We start from the raw sequence: 27,804 nt of genomic DNA, 5'->3' as shown, positions 1-27,804 counted from the left end.
TAATAATAATTTTCTGAAAGAAGAATCTTTTGAAATATAATGTGTTGCAGAACAATATGACCCTGTGAACTGTGAAGGAAACACTGAGGGATCTGAGTGTGAGCTTTTGTGAGATACAACATAACCACTGCAAGACTTTATGCATGGATGGGGGAGCAAGTAGAAGTGCAGCAGCCGATAACCCAGTATCAGGTTACCAAGGAGACAGTCTGTTGACGGAAGTCACAGGTTTGACTGCGGAGGAATCTACAACCACGCCTCCTAGACGTACAAACGTACACATAAAGCTTTTCCCTGCCTGCCACGCTACGCATCCTGACGAAGCTCGCAGTGGGCGGGCGCAATGCGTCGGTGGGCGGGGCTACATCCCATGCGTTCTGAACGCTCTATTGGCCGGCCGGCCGCGCGGCATTGCAACAAACCCGTGCAGCTCCAGCTCCCCTTGACAGCGATAGAAGGGTTGAGCTGTGGAGCATACGGAAGTGACCTCTCCTCACACGGAATCTGGAAAGCTGGGAGGCGGAAGAGCAGCGTGGTAAGCTGCAGACAGCGGGACCTCGGGAAAACAGCTCAGCAATGTGAGAAGAGAGGACACAGTATGTTCAGGAGAGAACCGCTGATGAATGGAGGAGATGCATTTGATGATTGGGTGGTAAGACACAGGAGACGCAGTGTCATTAAGTGGTCTTTGTAACTGAACATTGTCATTGCCGGTGTGTGGCCGACCTGAGGCCTTTCTGCAACATCCCATGTCAGCCATACCTGTCTCCACACTCTGAAGATAACCGATCAGTGGTACCGGTACCTGAGTGTATGGGATGAATGTGGGTGGCTGTGATTGGTGGTTGCAAGGAGCGCTCCGCATTGTTTTAATTGTTTTTAGGGCAGGGGTTAAGCTTTTTGGAGGGTTTTGTATGTCTTGTGATACTGTTTTGTGACAGGAATAAAGGTGATTAACTTTTGTATACCCAGAGCGGCAACATAGTGCGTGTTTATTAATTAAGGGTAATTTGGGGTTCACCGGATGACAAATTACTTCTCCCTCCAAGTTGTGATGACTCGGAGGGGTAATAGAAATTAACACCATCAAATGATTAAGCAGCAGCATGGTAAGCCATCATTAAGCCCGCCCTGTGCCCAACTGACAGGACGACCTACTTATTTGTATGTGACTTAAAGGGCATGACTGTTGACTGGAAGGGTATGACTGGAGATCCTATTGGGAAGCCCAGTTGCTTTTGCAGCCAGTGATGCTCAAGACAGACTTGTTACTATTACCATGCACGTGCTTCTGGTATGGTAATGTTTTCTATCAGTTACATGTACAATACTGAACCATAGCATAAACTTGTATCAAAGTGGCTAGAAGGTGTAATGGTTAAGGGCTCTGCCTCTGACACAGGAGACCTGGATTCGAATCTCGGGTCTGCCTGTTCAGTAAGCCAGCACTTATTCAGTAGGAGACCTTTGGCAAGTCTCCCTAACACTGCTACTGCCTATAGAGCGCGCCCAAGTGGCTGCTGCTCTGGCGCTTTGAGTCCACCAGGAGAAAAGCGCGATATGTTATTTGTCTTGTCTTGTCTTGTATACAATACTATTACCAAAATATAGTTGGGTGATTTAGACATTTTTTAAGTACCCTATATTCTGCCGCCTTTCCTGTTAATAATAAATGTAAATTAAAATGTTGTCTTTTAATATTTACAAAGTTGTAATAGTCTCCTCGTTACTTGTACAAGATTTGTATTAAATCACACAGCAAAAGATTAAATACTAACAGCCAGGAAGGAGTTCAGTGATTGGAGTACAAAAAAAAAGCAAGAAAGTAATAAAAAGGAATAAAGCATTGTAGGTTAAAAGTAGTAGGTTCACAATAAAATGATGTAACCTTGTTGCAGATGAGCAAAGACTTATGGTAGTTCTCTTCAGGTTCAGTCCTCGAGTAATTTTCAGTAAATCACTTAAAAATCACTTTAAAAAAAACTCTGAAGCAACCCCTAGCAATAGAGTATACTATAAAAAAATTGCATACCATATTATTCGCCGTATAAGACATGGGGGATACAGGAGGACACATGGGGGAGACATGGGGGCACAGTTGGACACATGGGGATAGATAAGGACACATGGGGGAGACATGGAGGACACCATTTGGGGGAGAAATTGTACAAGACACTCCTAGAACATGGACACACCGGGTTTAATGTATATTTTTTTCCCTGATTTTTGCCCTCTAAACCTAGGTGCATTTTATTTTCAGGAGCGTCTTTAACCACTTTACCCCCGCGCGTACGGATTTCTCCGCCCCTTTTTCCATCCTTTCACCCCCAGGGACGGAGAAATCCGTACTCTGCGCACTCCCGCCGCTGTCCGCGCTCTCGCTCGTAAACACGCCGCCCGCCGCTAGTAAACACGCCGCCGCCCGCTCGCCCAGAGATCAACGAACGGGAAAATCCATTCCCGTTCGTTGATCTCAGCCCCGCAATGATCTGCTGCCGCTCGGCTGAGCAGCGCAATCATTGTGAAAAAATAACAAAGTTCCAGCCTCTTTCTACTTCCTGCAAGAGTCCGGAAGGACGCTTGCAGGTCGTATTAAACAAATTGGTAAATTGGTAAAACAAATAGTAAAACTACACCCTAACCATTTTTTACACACAAATAAACTTTTTTTACACAAAAAATTAACTCCTTACCTCCCACACTCCCCAATTATTTTTTTTTGTAATTAAAAAAAAAATAAAAAATTTACAATTTAAAAAAAATACATAAATAGTTACCTTAGGGACTGAACTTTTTAAATATTTATGTCAAGAGGGTATAACACTGTTACTTTATAAACTATGGGCTTGTAATTAGGGATGGACGCAAAACTGAAAAAAATGCACCTTTATTTCCAACTAAAATATTGGCGGCAAACATTGTGATAGGGACATAATTTAAACGGTTTTATAACCGGGATAAATAGGCATATACATTTAATGGGTTTTAATTACAGTAGCATGCATTATTTAAAAACTATAAAGGCCGAAAACTGAAAAATAATAAATTTTTTCCCACATTTTTCCTATTTTCCCATTAAAACACATTTAGAATAAAATTATTCTTGGCATAATGTCTCACCTAAAGAAAGCCTAATTGGTGGCGAAAAAAACAAGATATAGTTCATTTCATTGCGATAAGTAATCATAAAATTATAGACGAATGAATGGAAGGAGCGCTGAAAGGTGAAAATTGCTCTGGTGGTCAGGGGGTAAAACCCCTCAGTTGGGAAGTGGTTAATGGTGGAAAATACGGTAGTTAGAGTTTAACTAGATTGAAAAGTACTTGTCTACATTTTCGGAAGTGCCAGATATTGCAACAGTAGTAATGCAAAGTCAGAATTAATATGTTAGCTGAGTAGACCTTGTGTACTGATCTGTGAAGCTATCCATCAAATTCAAGGACCAACAGAGATTCTATACAAGACTTTATAGCACAGAATAACTTAATTTTAGCTCATCAACATGGGTTTACTAAAGACTGGTCCTGTCTCACCAACATGCTAAGCTTTTACGGAGTGGTGAATACAAATGTAGGTCTTGGTATAGCCATCAACGTATTGTAGTTGGACATTGAAAAGGCATTGACACTGTTCCCCACAAAAGTGTGGTACGGAGAATCTGAGAATATGGAGACCAAGAGAAAATGTATGTATGTGAATAGATAACTGGTTAAGGGACAGAAGGCAAAAAGTGGTGGTAAATGTGTCATATTAAAATGATAAACTATTAGTAGTGGTGTCATGTAAGGGTCATTTCTAAGTCCAATCCTTTTCCATGTATTTATTAATGATCTAGTAGATGGAATACAGAGTAATGTTGCCACCTTTCCAAATTAACAAAATGAGGCAGAAATATAAACACTATGCACGATAGTGACATTTTAGAACAGGATCTCAACAGCATGGCCATATGGAAAAACAAATTGCAGATTTAAATTTAATGTAGATAAATGTAAGGTCATGCATCTTGTACATGCCAAAGGTAGAACACCATATAAGATAAATGGTTTTACAGCTGGGAACCTCCAACTTGAAGATGGACTTGGGATTACTGGTTCATAACAAGTTAAACAACTGTCTTCAATGTCAAGCAGCAGTTGCTAAAGCAAATCAAATTTTGGGATGCATAAAAACCAAGATGCTAGTCTACTCCCTCTGTATAAATCACTTGTGAGGCCCCTGGAGTATGGGATACAGTTTTGAGTACCACATTATAGGAAAGACATTTACACACTAGAACAGGTACAAAGACGGCTACTAAATTAATCAGAGGGAAGGAAGGTCTTACTTACCAAGAAAGGTTGGAGAAACTGTGTTTATTTATCTTGGAAAAAAGTCGGCTAAGGGATGGGTGACCTAAATTAACATGTATAAATACATCAGAGAGAAATACATAAAGGCCCGTAGACATGGTCAACCAAACTGCGTGAGTGTTGTCTGACTTGGCAGATAAGCTGTTTGTCCTTAGACTTGTGCAAAGGAATAGGGGGCGTAATCTATAGAGGGAAAAAAGTTTCTTTTTTTAATTAGGAAGGGGTTCTTTACAGTGAAAATGTGAAATTTACCACAGTAAGTAGCAAATTCTATATCTGCATTTACAGGAGGCTGAATGCTTTCCTTGCATTGAAGGACATCCACGGCTAAAATTACTAGGTAATTCCCAGCACAGTTAATCCAGGGATTTTATCTGACTGCCATCTGGATTCAGGAAGGATTTTTTCCCAATAAATGTAAATTGGTCAAGCCTTGTAAGGTTTTTTTTTTGCCTTCCTTTGGATCAAATGGAATATTTGGAGGTACAGGACAGAACTGTACCTAATTTAATTTTTTTTTCTACTGGTCGAACTTGATGACGGATTTCTTTTTTTTAACCAAACTAACAGTGTAACTATGTAACAGGGAGGCTGGAAAAGTCATGGATAGTAACTTCCTCTTTACACTAAAAACGTACCTGATATGCATAACAACAGTACTTTTTGCATATTATTTTCCAGGGCAGGACCTTCTGTCTTGCACTTTTCATTGTAGGTAATCTTTCATTTTTCAAATTATCATATGTGTCATATTGTTCTTGTTTACTTTATGGTATCTTTAAATGTGATGCCTTCCTTGACCACGCAGGTCATTATTCACAGACTGACTTCAGAGTTGGGCATGTTTGGGTGGATGTTTGCATATCAGGAAACTTTTTTGAAAGTTTAACTGAGAGCTTTAGAGCAAATAGGTGCAAACTATGAGGAAACTGCAGGTAAAAGTGCAGATTTATAATAGATGATAATAGGCAGACATCAAAAATAAAAAATATACAGTGGCTGGATAGTGTACTGGTTAAGGGCTCTGCCTTTGACATGGGAGACCAGGGTTCAAATCCTGGCTAGGTCAAATACCTATTCAGTAAGGAGTTCAAGGCAAGACTCCCTAACACTGCATGGTGGCCTCCTGAGCGCGTCCCAGTGGCTGCAGCTCTTGAGCGCTTTGAGTCCGAAAGGAGAAAAGCGCTATACAAATGTTCGGATTATTATTATTATATAGCTCAGGCTATAGGCTTCTGTGCTATTCTTATACGTTATCTTTAAAGCTAAGTGGTATTTTTGCAAAGCATTCATTTTAACGTGACATAAAGGCATTGTCATGAGTATTTGCACAAAGTGCACAATACATAGGAAAAATGATCAGCTTTATTCCAACATATGAGATGCGGGTGGACAGAATAAGCACACCTCATTATTAATTAATTGATATTTAAAAAACAATGTAAAATATTCCAAATATTCTCCACCTCTCTCCATACCAATTCTGGGACCTGAGGTTTTTCCATAAACACATGCAATCTCCCCTTACCCATGAGTCTGCTCACACCTACCAAATACAACCCAGGATGTGGACTGCTGCTGCTCATACACACTGAGTAAGGCTGGTCAGATGTGACAACACAGTCCTGTAGTGATGAAGTGGTCATTTGTTGTTGGTTTTTTTACTTTAGTTAACAGATGCTTTAACTCTCTTAAATACCCTACATCCATTATGCAGCACTCTGTTGTTTTATGCATTATAACAAATGCTCAAAATCATAATAGTGGTAGCACTAGAATATCGTTCCGTATCAGCCATCAGTAAAAAGCAGGACATTTTACATTCACTTTAAATTCAGGTATTTTCTCAGTTCCAGGAAGGTGCATTGCATTGTGGTATCTTTCAGTATAGTAGTAGCAGTAGAGTATTGTACCGTGTTAGCCATCAGTTAAAGGACGTTTTTAAAACTCCATGCTGCAAAATCGTCATAGTAACACATACTATTATAAAAAACTATGCATATATATATATATAGTCACAAATAATAAGTGTGATCATAATAAAGTATTTTGATCTCTTACTTTCTTCAGACAGGTCATTTTCCTCTGCTTCCCTCTCCATATCTTTGCACCAGTCTTCCATTCTTTTCGTTTCTGCATGAAGCAACTTCATAAACCATGTGCCATCTTGTCGACTAGGAGATATTCTGCCCGAGTCAATTACATCATGGGATGGCTCAACAAGCCATGGGTCAGGTGGCGGCAGATTTGATGTATCCACTGGGGTCCTATAATCCTCTCGGTAGCTAAAGAGTCCCTGAGTCCGTACTGTTCTTACTGCACCATACTGAGTTGGAGTGCTAGGTTCAGAATGTCTTTGAAATGAAGAACCAAACTGGAGACCTTTATCTTCCATTGTAATGTGACTTGGGAAGCCCTCCAATTCCAGGTCAGCCTGCACAGCTGCTGTCACGCTGTTTGATCTCTTGAAGCGCCCTTGCCTAAACAGGTGCAAGCAAAAGAAGGGTTAGCTGATAACTGAGGCTTTTGTATAGCATGACTACCTACAGTTGAAATATGCTTTACATAGTCTTAGGCATTACACTATTTTATATTTAAATTGTGAAGCTTTTTAGTAACAAAATTGAGATCTTCCAATATACAAATAGAACATGACACTACAAAATATGTTCTTACTTACTGTAAAGAAGACATGAAAAGCTTAATGGCTAGATATGGTACACTACAGTTTGAATGTAAAGTTCAAGGATTTATTTCTTAAACTTTTGTTTGAGAAGCTGCTGAACAGAAACCACCTTCTCCTGTACCTAGGCTGTGGAAAGAGTAAGAGCTTCACTGGTGCAGTACAGAAAGATAAGGGCCTTAATTCAATTCCCCTTTTTCCTCTGTTTTTAACTAGGCAATATTTGCACACCTTGGCCCATATGCAATTATCCTTTTCTCTTTTTTTTTACAAATTCTCACTAAAATGTTTTTTTAAAACACCAGCAAGTGAGAAAGTACTCAGAATAATTTTGATAATACCTTTTCCCTGCCTTTTGGTACTTTTTCAATTGCAAAGTTATTTTAAACACAAGATACAAAAATATCTCATAGGAGAAAACCTGGGAGAAAACAAGAATTGCATATTGGCCCTTGGTCCATATACAATTAAATGCTTCTTCCAAGTTAACTCCTAGGAAATAATGTTCATATTCTCTTTAAAATAACTTTAAACATTTTACAATTGAAAAAGTACCCACAAGTAGGTGAAAAAGTACTATGAAAATTATTTTAACCACTTGCTGACCGCCCATTGCACAGAGGCGGCCGGCAAGTGGATCCTGCAAGGACCACCGCATGCACAGAGGCGGCGGTCCTTGTACGGGCATGGGCGGCGCGATCGCGTCATTCGTGACGCGATCAGCCAACGGCGCCTGGCTCCGCCCCCCTCGCGCTGTAACCCGCCGACCGTTCGGAAGCGCCGGCGGTTTACTAGCACCCGGATCGCCGCATACAAAGTGTATAATACACTTTGTAATGTATACAAAGTGTATTATACAGGCTGCCTCCTGCCCTGGTGGTCCCAGTGTCCGAGGGACCACCAGGGCAGGCTGCAGCCACCCTAGTCTGCACCCAAGCACACTGATTCCCCCCCCCTGCCCCCTGTTCGCCCACAGCACCCCTCAGACCCACCCCCTGCCCACCCCCCAGACCACTGTTTGCACCCAATCACCCCCCTAATCACCCATCAATCACTCCCTGTCACTATCTGTAAATGCTATTTTTTTGTATGCCCTAAACTGCCCCCTGCTCCCTCCTGATCACCCCTACCCCTCAGATTCTCCCCAGACCCCCCCCCCCCCTGTGTACTGTATGCCTCTATCGCCCTGATCACCTGTCAATCACCTGTCAATCACCCGTCAATCACCCATCAATCACCCATCAATCACCTCCTGTCACTGCCACCCATCAATCAGTTCCTAACCTGCCCCTTGCGGGCAATCTGATCACCCATCTACAACAATAGATCGCCCGCAGATCCGACGTCAGATCACCTCCCAAGTGCATTGTTTACATCTCTTCTCTACCCTAAACACCCACTAATTACCCATCAATCACCCCCTGTCACTGCTACCCATCAGATTAGACCCCTATCTGCCCCTAGGGCACTCAATCACCCGCCCACACCCTCAGAACGCCCTCAGATCCCAGCCCTGATCACCTCGCCAGTGCATTGCTTGCATCTATTCCCCCCTCTAATCACACCTTGAGACACCCATCAATCACCTCCCGTCACCCCCTAGCACACCTACCCATCAGATCAGGCCCTAATTTGCCCCATGTGGGCTCCTGATCACTCAGCCAAACCCTCAGATCCCCCTCAGACCCCCTTCCGATCACCTCCCCAGTGCATTGATTGCATCTATTTTCCCCTCTAACCACCCCCTGAGATACCCATCAATCACCTCCTGTCACCCCCCTAGCACTCCGATCCATCAGATCAGGCCCAATACAACCTGTCATCTAAAAGGCCACCCTGCTTATGACCAGTTCCACAAAATTTGCCCCCTCATAGACCACCTGTCATCAAAATTTGCAGATGCTTATACCCCTTAACAGTCATTTTGAGACATTTGGTTTCCAGACTACTCACGGTTTTGGGCCCGTAAAATGCCAGGGCGGTATAGGAACCCCACAAGTGACCCCATTTTAGAAAAAAGACACCCCAATGTATTCTGTTAGGTGTATGATGAGTTCATAGAACATTTTATTTTTTTTTCAAAAGTTAGCGGAAATTGATTTTTATTGTTTTTTTTTTCACAAAGTGTCATTTTTCACTAACTTGTGACAAAAAATAAAATCTTCTATGAACTCGCCATACTCCTAATGGCATACCTTGGGGTGTCTTCTTTCTAAAATGGGGTCACTTGTGGGGTTCCTATACTGCCCTGGCATTTTAGGGGCCCTAAACCGTGAGGAGTAGTCTAGAAAACAAATGCCTCAAAATGACCTGTGAATAGGACGTTGGGCCCCTTAGCGCACCTAGGCTGCAAAAAAGTGTCACATGTGGTATCGCCGTACTCAGGAGAAGTAGTATAATGTGTTTTGAGGTGTATTTTTACACATACCCATGCTGGGTGGGAGAAATCTCTCTGTAAATGGACAATTGTGTGTAAAAAAAAATCAAACAATTGTCATTTACAGAGATATTTCTCCCACCCAGCATGGGTATGTGTAAAAATACACCCCAAAACACATTATGCTACTTCTCCTGAGTACAGCGGTACCACATGTGTGGCACTTTTTTACACCCTAAGTGCGCTAAGGGGCCCAAAGTCCAATGAGTACCTTTAGGATTTCACAGGTCATTTTGCGACATTTGGTTTCAAGACTACTCCTCACGGTTTAGGGCCCCTAAAATGCCAGGGCAGTATAGGAACCCCACAAATGACCCCATTCTAGAAAGAAGACACCCAAAGGTATTCCGTTAGGAGTATGGTGAGTTCATAGAAGATTTTATTTTTTGTCACAAGTTAGCGGAAAATGACACTTTGTGAAAAAAACAATTAAAATCAATTTCCGCTAACTTGTGACAAAAAATAAAATCTTCTATGAACTCACCATACTCCTAACGGAATACCTTTGGGTATCTTCTTTCTAGAATGGGGTCATTTGTGGGGTTCCTATACTGCCCTGGCATTTTAGGGGCCCTAAACCGTGAGGAGTAGTCTTGAAACCAAATGTTGCAAAATGACCTGTGAAATCCTAAAGGTACTCATTGGACTTTGGGCCCCTTAGCGCAGTTAGGGTGCAAAAAAGTGCCACACATGTGGTATCGCCGTACTCGGGAGAAGTAGTACAATGTGTTTTGGGGTGTATTTTTACACATACCCATGCTGGGTGGAAGAAATAACTCTGTAAATGGACAATTGTGTGTAAAAAAATCAAAAGATTGTCATTTACAGAGGTATTTCTCCCACCATTTCTAACTGTGCTAAGGGGCCCAAAGTCCAATGAGTACCTTTAGGATTTCACAGGTCATTTTGCGGCATTTGATTTCCAGAGTACTCCTCACGGTTTAGGGCCCCTAAAATGCCAGGGAAGTATAGGAACCCCACAAATGACCCCATTTTAGAAAGAAGACACCCCAAGGTATTCTGTTAGGACTATGGTGAGTTCATAGAAGATTTCATTTTTGTCACAAGTTAGCGGAAAGTGACACTTTGTGAAAAAAAAACAATACAAATCAATTTCCGCTAACTTGTGACAAAAAATAAAATCTTCTATGAACTCACCATACTCCTAACGGAATACCTTGGGGTGTCTTCTTTCTAAAATGGGGTCATTTGTGGGGTTCCTATACTGCCCTGGCATTTTAGGGCCCTAAACCGTGAGGAGTAGTCTTGAAACCAAATGTCGCAAAATGACCTGTGAAATCCTAAAGGTACTCATTGGACTTTGGGCCCTTTAGCGCAGTTAGGGTGCAAAAAAGTGCCACACATGTGGTATCGCCGTACTCAGGAGAAGTAGTATAATGTGTTTTGGGGTGTACTTTTACACACACCCATGCTGAGTGGGAGAAAGATCTCTGTAAATGGTCAATTGTGTGTAAAAAAAATCAAAAGATTGTCATTTACAGAGATATTTCTCCCACCCAGCATTGGTATGTGTAAAAATACACCCCAAAACACATTATACTACTTCTACTGAGTACGGCAATACCACATGTGTGGCACTTTTTTGCAGCCTAACTACGCTAAGGGGTCCAAAGTCCAATGAGCACCTTTAGGCTTTACAGGGGTGCTTACAATTTAGCACCCCCAAAAATGTCAGGACAGTAAACACACCCCACAAATGACCCCATTTTGGAAAGTAGACACTTCAAGGTATTCAGAGAGGGGCATGGTGAGTCCGTGGCAGATTTCATTTTTTTTGTCGCAAGTTAGAAGAAATGGAAACTTTTTTTTTTTTGTCACAAAGTGTCATTTTCCGCTAACTTGTGACAAAAAAAATAATATCTTCTATGAACTCACTATGCCTCTCAGTGAATACTTTGGGATGTCTTCTTTCCAAAATGGGGTCATTTGGGGGGTATTTATACTCTCCTGGAATTTTAGCCCCTCATGAAACATGACAGGTGGTCAGAATAGTCAGAGATGCTTGAAAATGGGAAAATTCACTTTTTGCACCATAGATTGTAAACGCTATAACTTTTACCCAAACCAATAAATATAGGCTGAATGGGTTTTTTTTATCAAAAACATGTTTGTCCACATTTGTCGTGCTGCATGTATACAGAAATTTTACTTTATTTGAAAAATGTCAGCACAGAAAGTTAAAAAAATCATTTTTTGACAAAATGCATGTCTTTTTTGATGAATATAATAAAAAGTAAAAATCGCAGCAGCAATCAAATAGCACCAAAAGAAAGCTTTATTAGTGACAAGAAAAGGAGCCAAAATTCATTTAGGTGGTAGGTTGTATGAGCGAGCAATAAACCGTGAAAGCTGCAGTGGTCTGAATGGAAAAAAAGGGTCTGGTCCTTAAGGGGGGTAAAGCCCACGGTCCTCAAGTGGTTAAGTATTTCCTTACTGGCTGGATTATAAAGCATTTTATGACAAGGGCCCATATGCAATTCACTTTTTTCCCAAAGTTTTCTCCTAGGTGATATTTTCACAACTTGTCATAAAATGCCCTTTAAACCACTAGCAAGAAATAAAATACTCAAAATAAATTTTATATTACTTTTTCACCAACTTTTGGGTACTTTTTCAATTGTAAAATGCTGACAATTTAGTTTGAAGAGAAGATGAAAATTATCTCCATGGACATAACTCAAGTGAAAAAGTGAATTGCATATAGGCCAAGGTGTCAAAATACCATCAGGGAGAAAACTCGGGTGGAAAGGGAAATTGCATTTGGGCCCTTTATCAATAAAATGCCTTTTAAAGTGGACCTGTACTTCTGCACAGAACAGAAGGAAACCATAGAGAACTGATCCCTGTATGTATTTAGAGAGTTTAGCCTGTCTAAGAATTAGCCTGTCTCATCTGTGGCTAATCACAAATTGTAATTTGATATCTCCCCTGTGTCAGTTGACTGCCATGGCAGATAAGCTCATTTGAAAGCACAGGATGTTAACAATGTCTTCTAACATTGAATCAGGAAGTATAAACACTGGAAACTTACTTTAGGATTTGTATCAGCTGTAACAAAGAAATATTTTTCTTTAAAGTTATTATGATGTTGCATATCTTTTAGAGCAGAGAGGAAGTTCTGAGTTCAGATCTGCTTTAAGCCACCAGCAAGCAAGAAAATACTCAGAATAATTCTGACAGTACTTTTTTGCCTACTTTTTGGTACTTTTTAAAGTGGATCCGAGGTGAACTTTTACACATTGCATAATTGTGTTCCTTTCCTATTGTTTATAGGACATTCCTCAAGCCAAATACTTTTTTGTTTTTGTTTTAATACTCTAATTCCCTATAAACTAAAAAAGCCACGCCCACAGGTTTTCAGAGAGCCAAGGCAGTAGCAAGGGCTCATGGGAGCTCAGTCTGGGCAGGAGGAGTTGGTGTTACTAGCCATTGATTTCAGAGGCAGAGGGGAGGAGGGAGGAGGAGAGGGGATTAGGCTGATGGCTCAAGATACAGATATGCCTGCCTCTGTGTAATGTTTACAAACAACATGGCCGCTGTCATTGTATCACTGGAATAAATAATCGTATTCTATTAAAACTGTTTGCAGCTAGATTTGCTGTGTAAACCATCTAAACTTTACATAAGATATATAGACAAGTTACTTGTTATAGTTAGTTTTTCATCTCGGATCCGCTTTAAACTGCAAAGTGCTGAAAACGTATTTTAAATAGAAGATGAAAAATTCTCTCCTAGGAGAAAACTTAGTAGGTATACTTGGGTGCAGCGCTCAGCGTATATCAATCTCTCATACGACCACATGCATTGATGGGGACTCCATAAACAAGGGGGGTGTGTGTAAACACAATCCCCCCCAAAGTGGAAGGACTCACCAGATCAGCTGGCCAATTGGGCCCGTCTGCGCAGTAGGGGTATCGGCCACCCCTCAGCCACCTCAGGAGACCTCAGCTGGGCACTTGTATTGGCGATCCGTGTCACCTCCAAAAGAGAAGCCTCACCATAGCGTAAAAGAGTAAGGGATTGTTTCCCACGTTTATTTAAAAATATAAAATGTAAAATATATAACAAAGTCCAACATCGGATGTCGCAAGGGGAAGGGACTTCCGGCAAGCGCACAGCTCTGTGTAGCCTGCTCGCCTATTTGAAATTACCTGGGGATCCTACCACACGATATGCTAGTGAATTGAGGGAATTATTGAAGGTGGGTCTCCGTGAGGGGTTTTTGAATGACAGGGAATTTGAGCATTTGCTGCCGAGTGCGCCGCGCATCCCTGTCATTTATCAGACCCCGAAAATTCATAAAGATCTATCTGCGCCCCCCGGAAGACCAATCATAAGTGGGATGGGTTCTTTGACCCACCGGTTGGGGCAGTACCTCGATGACATGATGCAGCCCGCAGTGGCACTTATTCCTAATCTGTTAAGAGACACCAAACACACCCTGCAGGTCCTTCGAGGGGTGGAGGTGACTGGGAGCACGTTGCTAGGTACAGCAGACGTGTCCTCATTGTACACCATAATCCCCCACGATCACGGACTGCGGGCTGTGGGGTGCTATTTACGAAAAACAGATATGAAAATCGAGCAATGTGACTATGTTTTGGCCCTTCTGAGCTTTGCCTTGACACACAACTATTTTTGGCATGCTGGGGCGTACTACGTACAACGGCGCGGTTGCGCCATGGGTGCCAGGTACGCTCCCAGCTTCGCCAATATTTTTATGGCAGTGTGGGAGGAGGAGGTTCTCAGCAGACCCATATCACGGCCTGTGCTCAAATGGTCACGTTACATTGACGACTTGCTGATACTGTGGGAGGGGACCAAAGCTGAATTTGACAACTATATTATTAATCTAAATGATAATGTGCTCAATATAGAACTCACAGCCACTGCCAGTTTTGACTCAGTGGTGTTCCTTGACTTGGAAATAGTCAGGGAGGGTGACACCCTCTGGACTAAAACCCATTTCAAGAGCACTGATCGTAATGGCTACATCCCTTATGGGAGTTGCCATCATCCTAATTGGTTGAGGGGGGTGCCCAGAGGTCAGTTCCTCCACTTGCGGAGGAACTGTGCACGACTGGAAGACTATCACTCCCAGTCTGAGCTGCTGGCTAGCAGATTTATTGATAAGGGTTATGACCCTATCATGGTACATTCCCAGAGGGATGCTGTGGCTGCTATTGAGAGAAATCAAACGTTTGTTCCCTGTAATAGAGCTAAACGGAACATGGATTTTAGTTTCCTAACAGGGTATAATCAGCAACACAGACAGGTGGAGGCCATATTTCGTAGACACTGGGGGATATTGCGACGAGACCCTACATTAGGCCCACATATCCCTGACCAACCTCTTTTCACCTATAGACGAGCCAAAATCTGAAAGATTTTCTGGCACCTAGCTGTGTTGACCCTCCCCGTACCCTGACTAACGCCTGGCAAATGCCCGGCTTCTTTCCATGTAGAGATTGCCGGGCTTGCCGGAAGGGACTTACCTCTAGGACTAGTGAGGTGACTTCTAGAGCCAATGGGAGGACCTTTAAGATTAGGGAGTTTATTACCTGCCGGACCACCTATGTAGTCTATGTATTGTCATGTGGGTGTGGAATACAATATGTAGGGAGAACTACTAGGGCCCTACATAAAAGGTGGGGGGAGCATATATACCGTATAGGAAAGGGTTACCAACAACATAGTGTCTCTAGACATTTCTCCTCCCACCATAATAAATGTGTTAATGGATTAAAAATGTGTGGGGTTCAGAAGGTCCAAACGCACTGGAGGGGGTGTAATCGAACCCGCGAAGTTTCCCGTTTGGAAACCCAGTGGATACATAAGATGGATTGTCTGGAGCCTAATGGCTTAAATATAGACATTAATCTCAATTGTTATATTAACAATAGCTAAACATTATGCTTGTCCCCTAATGGACTCCTGCTAATAATTTTTTTCCCTATATGTTAATCCTTTAATTCCATGCCATGGTCCATGTATGTTAATTCTTTAATTCCATGCCATGTTTACATTCAGGATAGTAGCGTTTTTCACGCTGTTTTTGGCCGGCTGTTGACGCTATTCCTGAATGTATTTTGTTTAAATTTGTTTTAATGTTGCCATCTAGTGGTGAAACTTGTATCGCTCAACGAGCGTTTTGATGTAATGTATTTTATATGCTACATTATTGATGCCTGTAATTGCTCATCCCATAGGGTGGCTATGTGGAAGTGTAGCAATAATATATCCAGCTATGATCTTTTTAACACGTGTTTTTAATATGTGCTTATATGTATGCAAATTTCCCGGGGAGCGTACAGCTCTCTAGTGCGCATGACGCCGCGGAAACTACTATAAGATGTGCCGCCTCCTTGGCTCCGTAGCCCCTGATGAGTTGCCATAGCAATGAAACGCGTTGGGCGGAGCTACGGAGCGGCGCTGTGCGTGTGACGTCACCGGACGCGGTGACTATCCATACACGCTTTCCTTACACTTCAGCGTCTGTTGCGGGGATTGGAGCCGAAGCAGCCTTCACAGGCCAGCAGGCTACACAGAGCTGTGCGCTTGCCGGAAGTCCCTTCCCCTTGCAACATCCGATGTTGGACTTTGTTATATATTTTACATTTTATATTTTTAAATAAACGTGGGAAACAATCCCTTACTCTTTTACGCTATGGTGAGGCTTCTCTTTTGGAGGTGACACGGATCGCCAATACAAGTGCCCAGCTGAGGTCTTCTGAGGTGGCTGAGGGGTGGCCGATACCCCTACTGCGCAGACGGGCCCAATTGGCCAGCTGATCTGGTGAGTCCTTCCACTTTGGGGGGGATTGTGTTTACACACACCCCCCTTGTTTATGGAGTCCCCATCAATGCATGTGGTCGTATGAGAGACTGATATACGCTGAGCGCTGCACCCAAGTATACCTACCAATTTTGTTCAGCTTGTCACAGAAAGCAGTGAGCGCTCCACCTGTTACCACTGGTGTTTGCCTATATCAGTGTTGATGCTTGCATCCTTCAATTGACTTTATATAATTTGTGAGCGCTAGTATATAATTTTGTTAGGAGAAAACTTAGACAAAAAAGTGAATTGAATAATGGGCTGATATCCAACACATAAATGTGAGAGGAAACAGCTTGGCAGACCTGCAGTCTTTTAAAACAATAGGTTCTTCAGGATCATCCAGCATAGTTGAGTGAACCATTTCTTGCATGGCAAAGCTGCCCAATTACAAACAGCCTTTAGTATATTGGATCATGGAGTTAATACAGAGTGCAAACATCTGATTCTTCTCTAAAGTAATGTTTCAGAGATAATGGTTTTTGAGGTTCAAAACATTTGGCTACCCTTTGGTTCCAAGGAGTGCCTTTTATTACATAGAGCAGCCTTTCACAGCCTTTTTACCCTGGAGGAACCCTGCAAATACTTTTTGGATCACAAGGAACCCCTGCAAGTATTTTTGGGATCTCAAGGAACCCCTGGATTTATTTAGCAGGTGGTATGATCTTTAAAAGCTGGTGTTGCCGTTTATGCCCTATTACAATGCCCTTTATTATGTCTCTATTCTCTATTATAATGTCTCTATTTTAGTGCTTTTTCATTAATCCGTTCATTATTATTCTGAACACCAATTTAGTGCTTCTTTTTACATTACCCCCATTATAATATGCTCTCTATCATACATTCCCCAACACCCATGATGGGAAAAAATGCCAGGGAACCTCTGCACAGTACTCAGGGAACCCTGGTTGAGAAAGCCTGACATAGAATATTATCTCTTTTTGATGACCAGAATGTATACGGCATACCTTTGTGCATGTGGGCATATGCAATATGCTCAGTGTTTAATTGCTATGCCAGTCTTCAAAATCCTACAGCCTCAGCAGTGTTTTCATGTGCCAGTCAGATTGCTGATAACAATTAAATGCTCTGATTGGATTAGGAAATCATGTGACAAAGCTACTTGTAAACAAATATCATTGACTTTTTGTTTGATCACATAGTTTGTGCTTATTTTTTATCTTCTACTGACAAAGACTCCAATGTATCCCCCAAAACATTTACAATTTATGTTGGGGTAGTTCAAGCAAACCTGCATGGGAAATACATTTATGAGATGATTACCGGTAATTGTAAGTGTAGTAGTAATAGTACATCCTCTAAACAGTCTTATATTTAGGTTTTCAAATTAGGGAGTTAAATTTGAACTCATAAGTCTGCACAGTAGTCATTTCAGTGTGGCATACAATTAGGTTTATTTAGGTGCCAATAAAAAGAAATAATGTCCATTAAAACATTTTAATCTCTCTATTGTTATCAGTGTTTGCTCTGCCAGGTAAAACTAATTTGCGGCATTTGACTTTTTCACTGCTTCATTTGAATACAGAAAAAATTCCAACATTTGCGCTGGTGAGAATGATATCACGTAGCATTATTCATGAGGGGGTTAAAGAGACACTGAAGCGAAAAAAAAAATGATATAATGAATTGTTTGTGTACTATGAATAATTACTAGAAGATTAGCAGCAAAGAAAATATTCTCATATTTTTATTTTCAGGTATATGGTGTTTTTTCTAACATTGCATCATTCTCTAATATGTGCAGATTACACAACACTCAGCATTCAAAATGATTCTTTCAGAGCAGTCTGTGAACTAATGACCTCTCCTCTGGCAGAGAAAAAGTAAACAGTTGAGATAATAAAAGTCAGAAGACAGCCCTCTCCACGACTTTTGAAAGTCGCAGAGCTGAATTGCTTTTTTGCATAGATATAACAACTGGAGTTTCTTACCTCTTCCTGTACAGGAAACAATTAGACTGATGTATCTCATCTTAATGTTTCATTTCTTAGCTGTACTACACATACAAATCATAATATCATAATTTTTTTTTCGCTTCAGTGTCTCTTTAAAGGAGTACTGCTGCTTCCAGTATTTAGAACATATATTTGATGTAACATTGTATTAAAGCAGCCTCCTCTATAATCCATTGTCATTCATTTGATGTAATATTAAACCTGTAATTACTACATTATTATTTTTGAAAGTACACAATCAATTTTTATGCTTTCCTATATTGAATGCTTTGAGTGCTAATAGAGGACAGTAAATATAGATCTGCCAATTGTGCGAACAGTTTAAAACTTTGCCTAAACCCAAAAATATGCAAATGTAAAAACTTTTTGTCAAATCTGACAAGATAAGCTGCATGCTTGTTCCTGGTGTTATTCTGACACTACTACAGCCATACAGCCAAATAGATCAGCAGGGCTGCCAGGCAACTGGTTTTGTTTAAGTGGAAATAAATATGGCAGCCTCCATATTCTTCTCACTACAGTTGTCCTTTAACAAGTGACGAGCTATTCACAGTATACAATTTAGCTGAAATTACTGCTATTAACTTAGTTTTCCCTACAAGTGTCTCCCCATTCCCATACTGGATCACATTATGGCCAAGTATAGAAGAAAAGCTTCCCATATCAGAATTCACATTTATCTTCAGACGCAATGAAAGATTACCTTCATCAGTTCATTCTCTGAGGCAGCAGAGCAAACCACAAAATATTCTTTGAGCAGATTCTCAAGATAATAATTATTTACACTCACCATTTATAGTTATCCAAAATTAGTAATTTATGTACTTCCTATATATAATCAAATTCCAGTATATTTGTTTTACAATTAGCACAAGACTAAGGTCAGTTGGATGTAATTGAGTCATAAGAGTATCTTTGAGGTGAGTCACTGTGTGACCCAAAAATACAAATCAATATAATATATAAATCAATAATAATATAAAATACTACTACTGCTACTGCTACTACTACTACTACTACTAATAATAATAATAATTCGTACAAGCACACATAACTAGTAATAATTGTATTTGCTGTGCTCAGTTTCCTACAGAGAAAATCCACAGTGCATGCTACATCACCAATCCCATCCCTCCTCTTATCCCAAATCTGGTAGAGTACTATGCTCTAGAATCACCTCAGTCTGTAGTATGCAAATATTCAGAAGTGCACTATTGCTCAATAGTCCTTATAGTCCAGAAGCTCTTCTCTAATACTTACATTTCTACCTGATGGACTACACCATGAAAAATAATACATTGCTTATTATAGTGCAGACTTCATAGAATCAATAACAGATGATCCTATGTGTGTTTTTATGCTAAAGCAAACAGGACAGTGGCAATAGAGAGGGGAACACCACCAGTGGGCTCAGGCACAACCCCTTGTTCTCCCTGCCCACGGTTTGCTTTCTTGTATAACTGCACAAAAACAGCCACTAGGGCTTCCACACTCTTGCTCTAAAATACATGTTAGTCCTAAATCAAAGGCATATTTTTGCAACATGGTTCTTGAGCAGCCAAACAATTAGTGTCCCACCCCATTCATCCCAATTAGAGTATTCAACGAGTGTTAAAAAGTAAGGTCGGATCAAGAGTTGAACAGATATTCATTAACTACATGACCACCTTACAAAAACACTTCTTGCTGCATTTGATAGACAATTGTATTGCTTAATTACCATAAAGGATTTGTATGGGGAAGCTAGTCAAGGAAGATTTTGCAGGAGCATTGGTAAATACATGTAAAAGTGCACACAGGGCCATATGCAATTCACCTTTTCTCCATAGTTTTCGCCCAGGTGATATTTTTAGACTTGTCAATAAAATGCCTTTTAAGCCACCAGAAAGCAAGAAAATATTAAAAAATAATTTTGATAGTACTAATTCACCTACTTTTTTGGTACTTTCTTTGTTGAAAAGTGCTGGAAAGTTATTTAAAATTGAAGATGAAACATTTTCTCCTAGGAAAAAACTCAAGTGAAAAAGAGAATTGCATATGGCCCACAGTTTGAAGTAGTTGGGAAGTGATAACTACTCTGCTCTTAAGTAGTTCTTATGGCAGGCATGGGCAAACTCGGCCCTCCAGCTGTTACGGAACTACAAGTCCCACAATGCATTTGCCTTTATGAGTCATGACTGTGGTTGTCTGACTCCTGCAATGCATTGTGGGACTTGTAGTTCCTTAACAGTTGGAGGGCCAAGTTTGCCCATGTCTGACTTATGGGCTAATGTTGCATTTCGTTTTACTCCTGTATTGATACCTTGAATTTTTTTTAGATTGGAAGTTCACGAGGGTAGGGCTCTCTCCCCCTTTAGTATTTTAGGATTTGTTATATATTTTGATCCTCGTGTTACATTTGGACTTCTACCAGGAACACATTTAGCTTTTGCAAACTGCTTTTCTGCAATCGGTTTCCATCCTTCCATCACTGTGTCACATTTTTAACCCCTAGTGGGATATCGAACCACCAATGCAACCACTGGTAGATACTACATGCAGCATCTCAGAAAATGTGATTGGCCCTGGCGCTAACGCAATCGCTGGCAATCAATGGTAAACTCATTGAGATGAGTGCTCCCATTTATCTTAATGTGGGACGCGGTTGGTCACGGCGGTTTATGGCTGCTAGCAGTTGCCTGTGTGAACCAGCCCAAATTATGTTTATCTATTCTGTATTATGTACCAAGATCGATATACTCTGTATGCCATTTGTCTGTATTATGTACCCCATCACTCATTTTCTACTCTGTACAGCACCATGGAATATGTAGGCACTTTATAAACCAATAATAATAAATGATCATGTAAAACAAAGAATAATAGGATAACATAGGCAGTATGCTTCTGTGGAACAGTATTCATAATGGATTTTACCTTTTTTCATCTTCCACTTGTATTCCCACAGAACAAAATTCTCTTGCTTTGGTTTCTGTATCTGAGTCAGCTGCTTCCACCTAACATAGCAAAGAAATCAAGAACTACTTGTTAAACAGGTTATATATTAGGGCTGTCATAGAATTGTAGACATTGTAGAAATATTGCCAAGAAGCAAAAAGTATTGAGGCTAGGATCACAGTGGTCAGTTGCATAACTTGTGTTATAATGATGGTGAACTGCAATGGAGACTAGGCATAGACTTTACTACAAAGCCTGCATGCAGCGAGTTAGAATAATGTGAACTGCTACTGTGAACAGACCCGAATTGTAGAATTGTATGGGCAGTGAGTTGACATGCAGAATTATTCTGCAACCCAGCTGACCACCACTGTGAACAAGGCCTCAAGCTAACTCTTGTCAACTGATAAAGTTAAGCCATTTTACATACACATAATGAAACTGTTTCGTTTTGACTTCATTTTAACTGATGCAATAAAGTCAACCCTTTTGTTGACTGTACAAATTATTTTCAAGAAAGCAGCTAGATTAATCAAACCTGTCAGGTCACAAAAAAAAAATGACCAACCTAGCAATCATGGCAACATTTGCACATGAATGGCTGCACTAGGGATGAACAGTCAGACGTTTAACGTTTGATCTGTCTGAACTGAATCAGTTTTGGATTACTGAACTTTTCACGGGATTGCAACATATTTCACTATAAAAATTGCCTTTTACATTTTTGTGAATTGGGTGGTAGATTTTGGGGTGAAGTGCATTGAAGTTGATGGTGCCAACTTTAGTGGTTAATAGCAAAGCATCCATACATACTACAATCACTAGTTTTGCTAGGAACGTTAAAGAGAATAACATTGAGTTCAATACAATTCACAAAACTGTTTTTTTATGACAATTTGTGGAACCACCCGAAGTTTAAGGAAATTCTCTCGAGACTGCCAGAGGTGTTCTTGGTTATCCCGAACCTACAAGTACTTGTTTTAATGATGAAATTGAGAATTTTGCTCCCCGGGAGCCAGTGTGTACATGGTTTATAAACTGGAGACCTCAGCTTCTTCACATATTAGAGCTAAATCCATGGTACATGATATGCAGGGAACTCAGATGCTTCCCATATTAGAACTGGACGCCAACCCTTCTGGTGGTAAGTCAGACTGACTTCATTAAACTGTCTTAGATGACAGCTTACACCAGCCACTGATGCTCTTGCTGTGAACTGTAAAATGATTGGATAGGTTTAACTCCATACAGGTGGGCTTCATCCCACATAGACCAACATTCTAGGGTTACCTGGGCGAAGAGTGTTTTTTTCGAATTTTAAAAGATGGACTTGCAGAAAGTAAACTACACTGCATTCTGGAACTGGTGCTCATTTGGTTAATATAATTGTTATTATCTTTTATTTATATAACATCAACATCTGCCATAGCACTGTACATAGTACAAAACAGAGAAGAGCGGGGAGCATAGATACATGAGCAGTTCAACACATTGTACAAATAGGACTACCAGCAACAACATTGATACAATACAATACAATTGATGTTTAGTTTGAGACATTATCAATGCTGGAACATTTGATAAATACAACAGAAACAGGAAATGCTAGGTGAAGGCCCTTGCCCCAGTGAGCTTACAATCTTGAGGGTGGTGGGTGAAGGCAACAGAGGAGGAGACAAAAAATTAGCAGATGAGGCAGTGAGCTTCCAGTTCTAGTTAAAACAAATAATAAGCTAGTCTGAAGAGGTGTGTTTTAAGGGTGAGTTTGTAGATTTCCAGACTTGGAGCATGTGGGAGGGAGTTGTATAGGGTAGGTGACACTCCTGAGAAATACTGGGTGTGAGAAGAGGTTACCAAGCTGGATGATATTAGGGTTTTGGGGGAGGAGCAAAGGTTCCAGCAGGGATGGTATCTGGAGATTAATGAGTTAATGTATGGAGGGAACAACTTATGTAGAGCTTTGTATGATAGAGTTAGGTGTTTGAACTGGATCCTCTGGGAAATCAGCAGCTGGGGCAGAATCAGAGGATAGGGTAGATGAGCAGCAGAGTTCAACAGGAACTGGAGAGCTTGAGATAGCAGTAGCAGGAGGTTGTTAATGCTGTAATATGAGGTTTACATTAGTGCTCAGAGTCCAGAGTTAGCCCCAGACAGTAAGCATTAGGAGTTGAGGTTACTAGGAGAGAAAGAAGCTGTTAATATCACAATTTCAGTTTTATTCTTGTTAAATTTGAAGAAACAGGATGACAAAAATGCAGAAAAAGCATATAGACACTCGGGGACTTAGGATAAAAGTGTCAAGTGAAAGAGGTCAGGATCTGAGAGATAGATTTGGGCATCATCAGCATAGAAGTGATACTAGAAAACAAATGAATTTATCTATGTAACAAAGCCGTGAGTGTAGATGTAAAAAAAAGGAAACGATCAAGAATAAAGCCTTGTGGCACACTAACAGTTAAGGGACTAGTTAACCTAACAGCAAAAGATTTTGATGGGCTAAATTTAGTTTCCTCCCTAGGTCAGTAGAGATTTAGCATATTTGGTCAATACTACTTGTATAAATACAAACTACAAATCATCACTAGTAACCAACTGTTGGGGCTTATTCACATTGGGGACGATCACACCGTGCTTGGCAATGAATGGCAAATGCTAGTGCAATGTCTCTCCATGGCAGTATTCACGTTGCAGCTTTGCCATTTGTCTAAAATTGCAAATCAGTTGCATGCAGCATTTTGGAAATTATTCTGCCAAGATTTTAATTTTCTGAAAGATAATCGCATATCGCGATCACTGACAAATCACTGTGCAAAATATTTTTTCAGTGTGATCCAGGGCTAAGCATCTTTCAAAACTAAAAAAATAGGCAAAAAAAACAAAAAACCTCAGTCAAATGCTATTGTAATGCAACTTGCTTCTCATTTCCAGTATAGCTATTGAAACAACATTTTCCTGCAAATATATATATATATAACTTGGTGTAAAATCTAAGATATAAGCCTGCTTGTAAATGTAATACCTGGTCAATACAAGCTTCTATTTCTGGAGATATTTGTCATTTTCAGTCCAGTGAAGCAAACGGATTGCACAAGCTAGCTGATAGTGTTCCCCAAAGTGTCAAGCAAATGATTATTAATGAAGTCTTAAGTGATACATCTGAGTTTTTTAGAAAGCATCTGACCCAATAAAATCATTATTTATGTTGCAGCGGCTTTCGTTCACTTAACCTCAAGGAGTTTAATTATTAAGATTAATTACTAAAGCTTCAGAGGCTTTTTTTCTAGGGACGATTCCGATCTAATAATATGGCAAGTCACATATTTACGGATAGTTTCTATTTTTACTGTGTTTATTTAGAAGCCATGTGTAATTCATTAATAGCTAGTCGCACTGCTTTACCTGGGAATATTGATTTTTATAAAGATACTAGGCTTTGCTATGGGAAGTATAATACACCTGAGGGCAGCATTGTAACAACACATTGTGCAGTAATTAATCATTTAAATAGTGCTCCCTACACTTTGAAAAATGAAGGAAAAAAATTGTTGTGATTAAATGGGTCATTAAAATAGTTGAATAAATAACTGTATATTTATTGCTTATTATGAGAGCAAATGTAAGACAATAGAGTAGAGCAAGAATTTGAGAGAGAAAAGGTTATAGCACCTTATCTCTGGAAGAAGGAACCATCACCCTGCTGGCCTCAATTCACTAAGATCATGCTGGAGATAATAAGGCAAGAGAAAACTTACCTCCACACAGTGAGAGAGTTATCTTATCTCTTCATTCCTTACGTTACCTCTTCTGTAGTTAATTTACCTCCTCTGTAGTTAATTTACCTCCTCTGTAGTTATTTTCACACGCAGTTAATAAACAGACTGTCTTTAACTGTGGAGTTATTTTAAGGATTGAAGAGTTAACTTAAAGACTGAAGAGTTAACTTTAGGTTTACCCGAGGTAAAATGTTTCCTGAATACTACATGCCTCGTCACCATGGTGATAACTATAGAAACGTTATTAAAGACAGGAGATAAACTTAGTGAATTGAAGCGACTGTCTCATGACTAAGCAGCTAGTGCAGTAATGCTAGGTACACACTGTACAATTTTCTGGCAGATTTACCTGCCAGATCGATTTTTTCCAACATGACCGATCTGAATTTCGATCGATTTTCCAATCAATTTCCATAGAGGTGAACGGAAATCCATCGGAAAATCGATTGGAATTCAGAACAGACATGTTGGAAAAAATCGATCAGACAGGTAAAACTGAAAGAAAATTGTATGGTGTGTACCTAGCATAACAGGGTAAACTGCAATGTACAATAGAGTTGTCCCTTGACTACCTGTGCAGAGCGTGGCTGAGGTGACTGAAACACAAAACTCCTTTAGTAAAGATATTCTTTATTAAATATAACTTGCAATCCAAAAGACTCAAAAAAGCTCAATAGGCTAAATCTGTCCACACCACGGGGACTTTTCCTCGTCTTGAGCTGTACCTGTGCCATGAACAGATTTGGTCTATTGAGCCTCTACCTTGATAAAGGGATTACAAGTTTATATCCAATAATAATATCATTGCTGAAGAATTGTTGAAGATACGTGGCATCATTCACCTTTTTCTACCTAGTGACATCACCATACTCCTATTTTCTGTTCTTGAATCTGAAAACATAAAACTGCCTGGGGAAAAAAATAACAACAACACAATCTCGTTGGAAAGTCACATGAATTAACTTTCCATTGCCAGCACAGCATTATAAGTAAATCTAGTTCAAATGCTGCTCACAATTGGGGGCTGGTCACAAAATAGGATGCTGCTCTGTCTGTAACAATGTTCTGCTTGCAGTGCACGTCTTATTCAGGTTCTTTTGGTGATGATGTCACTAGTGTGGGGACCACTTATATGACATTGGCTCTTGGTTGATTATTAGAGTTATGGCACACGGCACTGTGACACATGGCACAGTATGGCACTGTGTGCTGCGAGGTACACTATTACACTATGCGAGGTATAATGCTTGGTACTCGACTAGCATGACTTGCTATGGTAATGTGTTAGTAAGGAGCATTACCATTAGTAGTGCACATTACCTTAACAATAGTCACGCTAGTCGAGTACCATGTGTCGCGCTAATAGCATAACTCGTGGTACACAGTGCCAGTAGTAATGGTAATATTGCTGTGCAATGTCTGGCCCCTAGTGATTTTAATGCTACAAATTGTAAAAGAAACACTCTATTATAGGAAATCTGAGACTGGGCATATAAAAAAAAATTATATATACCTGGGGCTTCCTCAAGTCGCCTTCAGGCTGATTACTCCCTTGCTGTTCTACGCTGCCTGGATCCTCTGCTATGCGGCCCATAATTTCCATCAGTCTGGAGCGTACTGTGCATGTGCGGCAGACTAGCCGGACTGCGCATGAACCTTCACTGAAGGTCTTTATGGGCCAAACAGCGGAGGATCAAGGGGGTGCAGGAGGACGTTGAGTCAGCGATCTGCCTGAAGGGGACTGGAGAAAGCCCCAGGTATGTATAATTTTTTTTATATCCTCTATCTCAGGCACACTTTAAAGTTTAAGCTTGGATTAGAGAGAAAATACTTATTCTTAAAGAGGGAAGCCACTGACTCCTGTAGTGGCTCCCCACTACATCCTCTTGTCCCCTGTTGCCGCTCCTAGAGCCCCCAAAGATTTCCAACAAGGACTTGTTTAAAATCTGATCAGGGCTGCACTCCTCTTTGTGCACTAGTGACTCCATGCTACTTAAACCACAATTTCATACAGCGCTCAGATGCCAACAACAATCAATATGATTTATATTATAAGAACATATACAATGTCTGCACCAATATGGTGTATACTCCGGATAGGCAATGTGTGTCACTCAGTTCCTGAGACTATGGGTGCGCTCCTAGAAAAAGGCTTGAGTCAGTCCTTCAATTCAAATGTAGTCTCTATGCCAGGTAAGCGCTTCAAACCATAAGTATACTTTTGTGGGAATAATACCACCACCAGGAACACCCTCAAGGATCCACACTCACCAATGTTGGTGGGCCAGGTATTACAGTGGCCTTATTGCGCCTCTGGGGTATTTTCAAGGCTCCCCACACCCTATGGCTGGTCTCTCCCAATCCAATCTGCCTTTTTGTCTTCTTAGAGTAACTTATACCTCAATGCAAACAAACACTATCATTGCGCAGATATCAGTAAAAAATGACACTTTATTAAAAAGGTTCCACTCACATGCCATCAGCTATGGGTAAGCTTGTGGAGTATTGGAACGGGCTCCACCCCGTGCGGCCTCCCGGGCTGACCGCCGAATCGATGTTACTGGGGTCCCGCTCGCTCCTCGCACCACCGCGTCCCACGCTCCGGCGTGTGTTACTTCCGCATGTGGCTCCTCCCTATCGATTTCGTCATAAATGACTCATTCAGGGGATGGAGCCACCATGCGGAGATGTTGTATGTATACCAGTCGACTCCTCCCCGTCCTCTACATCAGGCCTCCTTTCACGCGTGCGTACCCCATGCGTTCTTCCCATCGCGTCATGCGTGCATG

At 40.8% G+C, this 27,804-nt stretch overlaps 1 protein-coding gene across 7 annotated transcripts in view; it reads right to left on the bottom strand.

Moving 5' to 3' along the window:
• Nucleotides 1-27,804, bottom strand: part of DLGAP2 (DLG associated protein 2) — a 656,900-nt gene that overhangs the window by 64,381 nt on the left and 564,715 nt on the right. For all 7 annotated transcript variants that reach the window (XM_068281332.1, XM_068281331.1, XM_068281334.1 and 4 more), the window contains 2 exons: nucleotides 21,222-21,301; nucleotides 6,415-6,833 (listed from right to left, as the gene is read on the bottom strand). In XM_068281332.1, coding sequence (XP_068137433.1) covers nucleotides 6,415-6,833; nucleotides 21,222-21,301 — 499 coding nt within the window. The remainder of the gene's footprint in view (nucleotides 1-6,414; nucleotides 6,834-21,221; nucleotides 21,302-27,804) is intronic.

The sequence above is a fragment of the Hyperolius riggenbachi genome, chromosome 4 (assembly GCF_040937935.1).
Source record: "Hyperolius riggenbachi isolate aHypRig1 chromosome 4, aHypRig1.pri, whole genome shotgun sequence".
NCBI lineage: Eukaryota > Metazoa > Chordata > Amphibia > Anura > Hyperoliidae > Hyperolius > Hyperolius riggenbachi.
The sequence above is the reverse complement of the archived record's forward strand: the minus strand, read 5'-3'. Positions and strand labels throughout refer to the sequence as shown.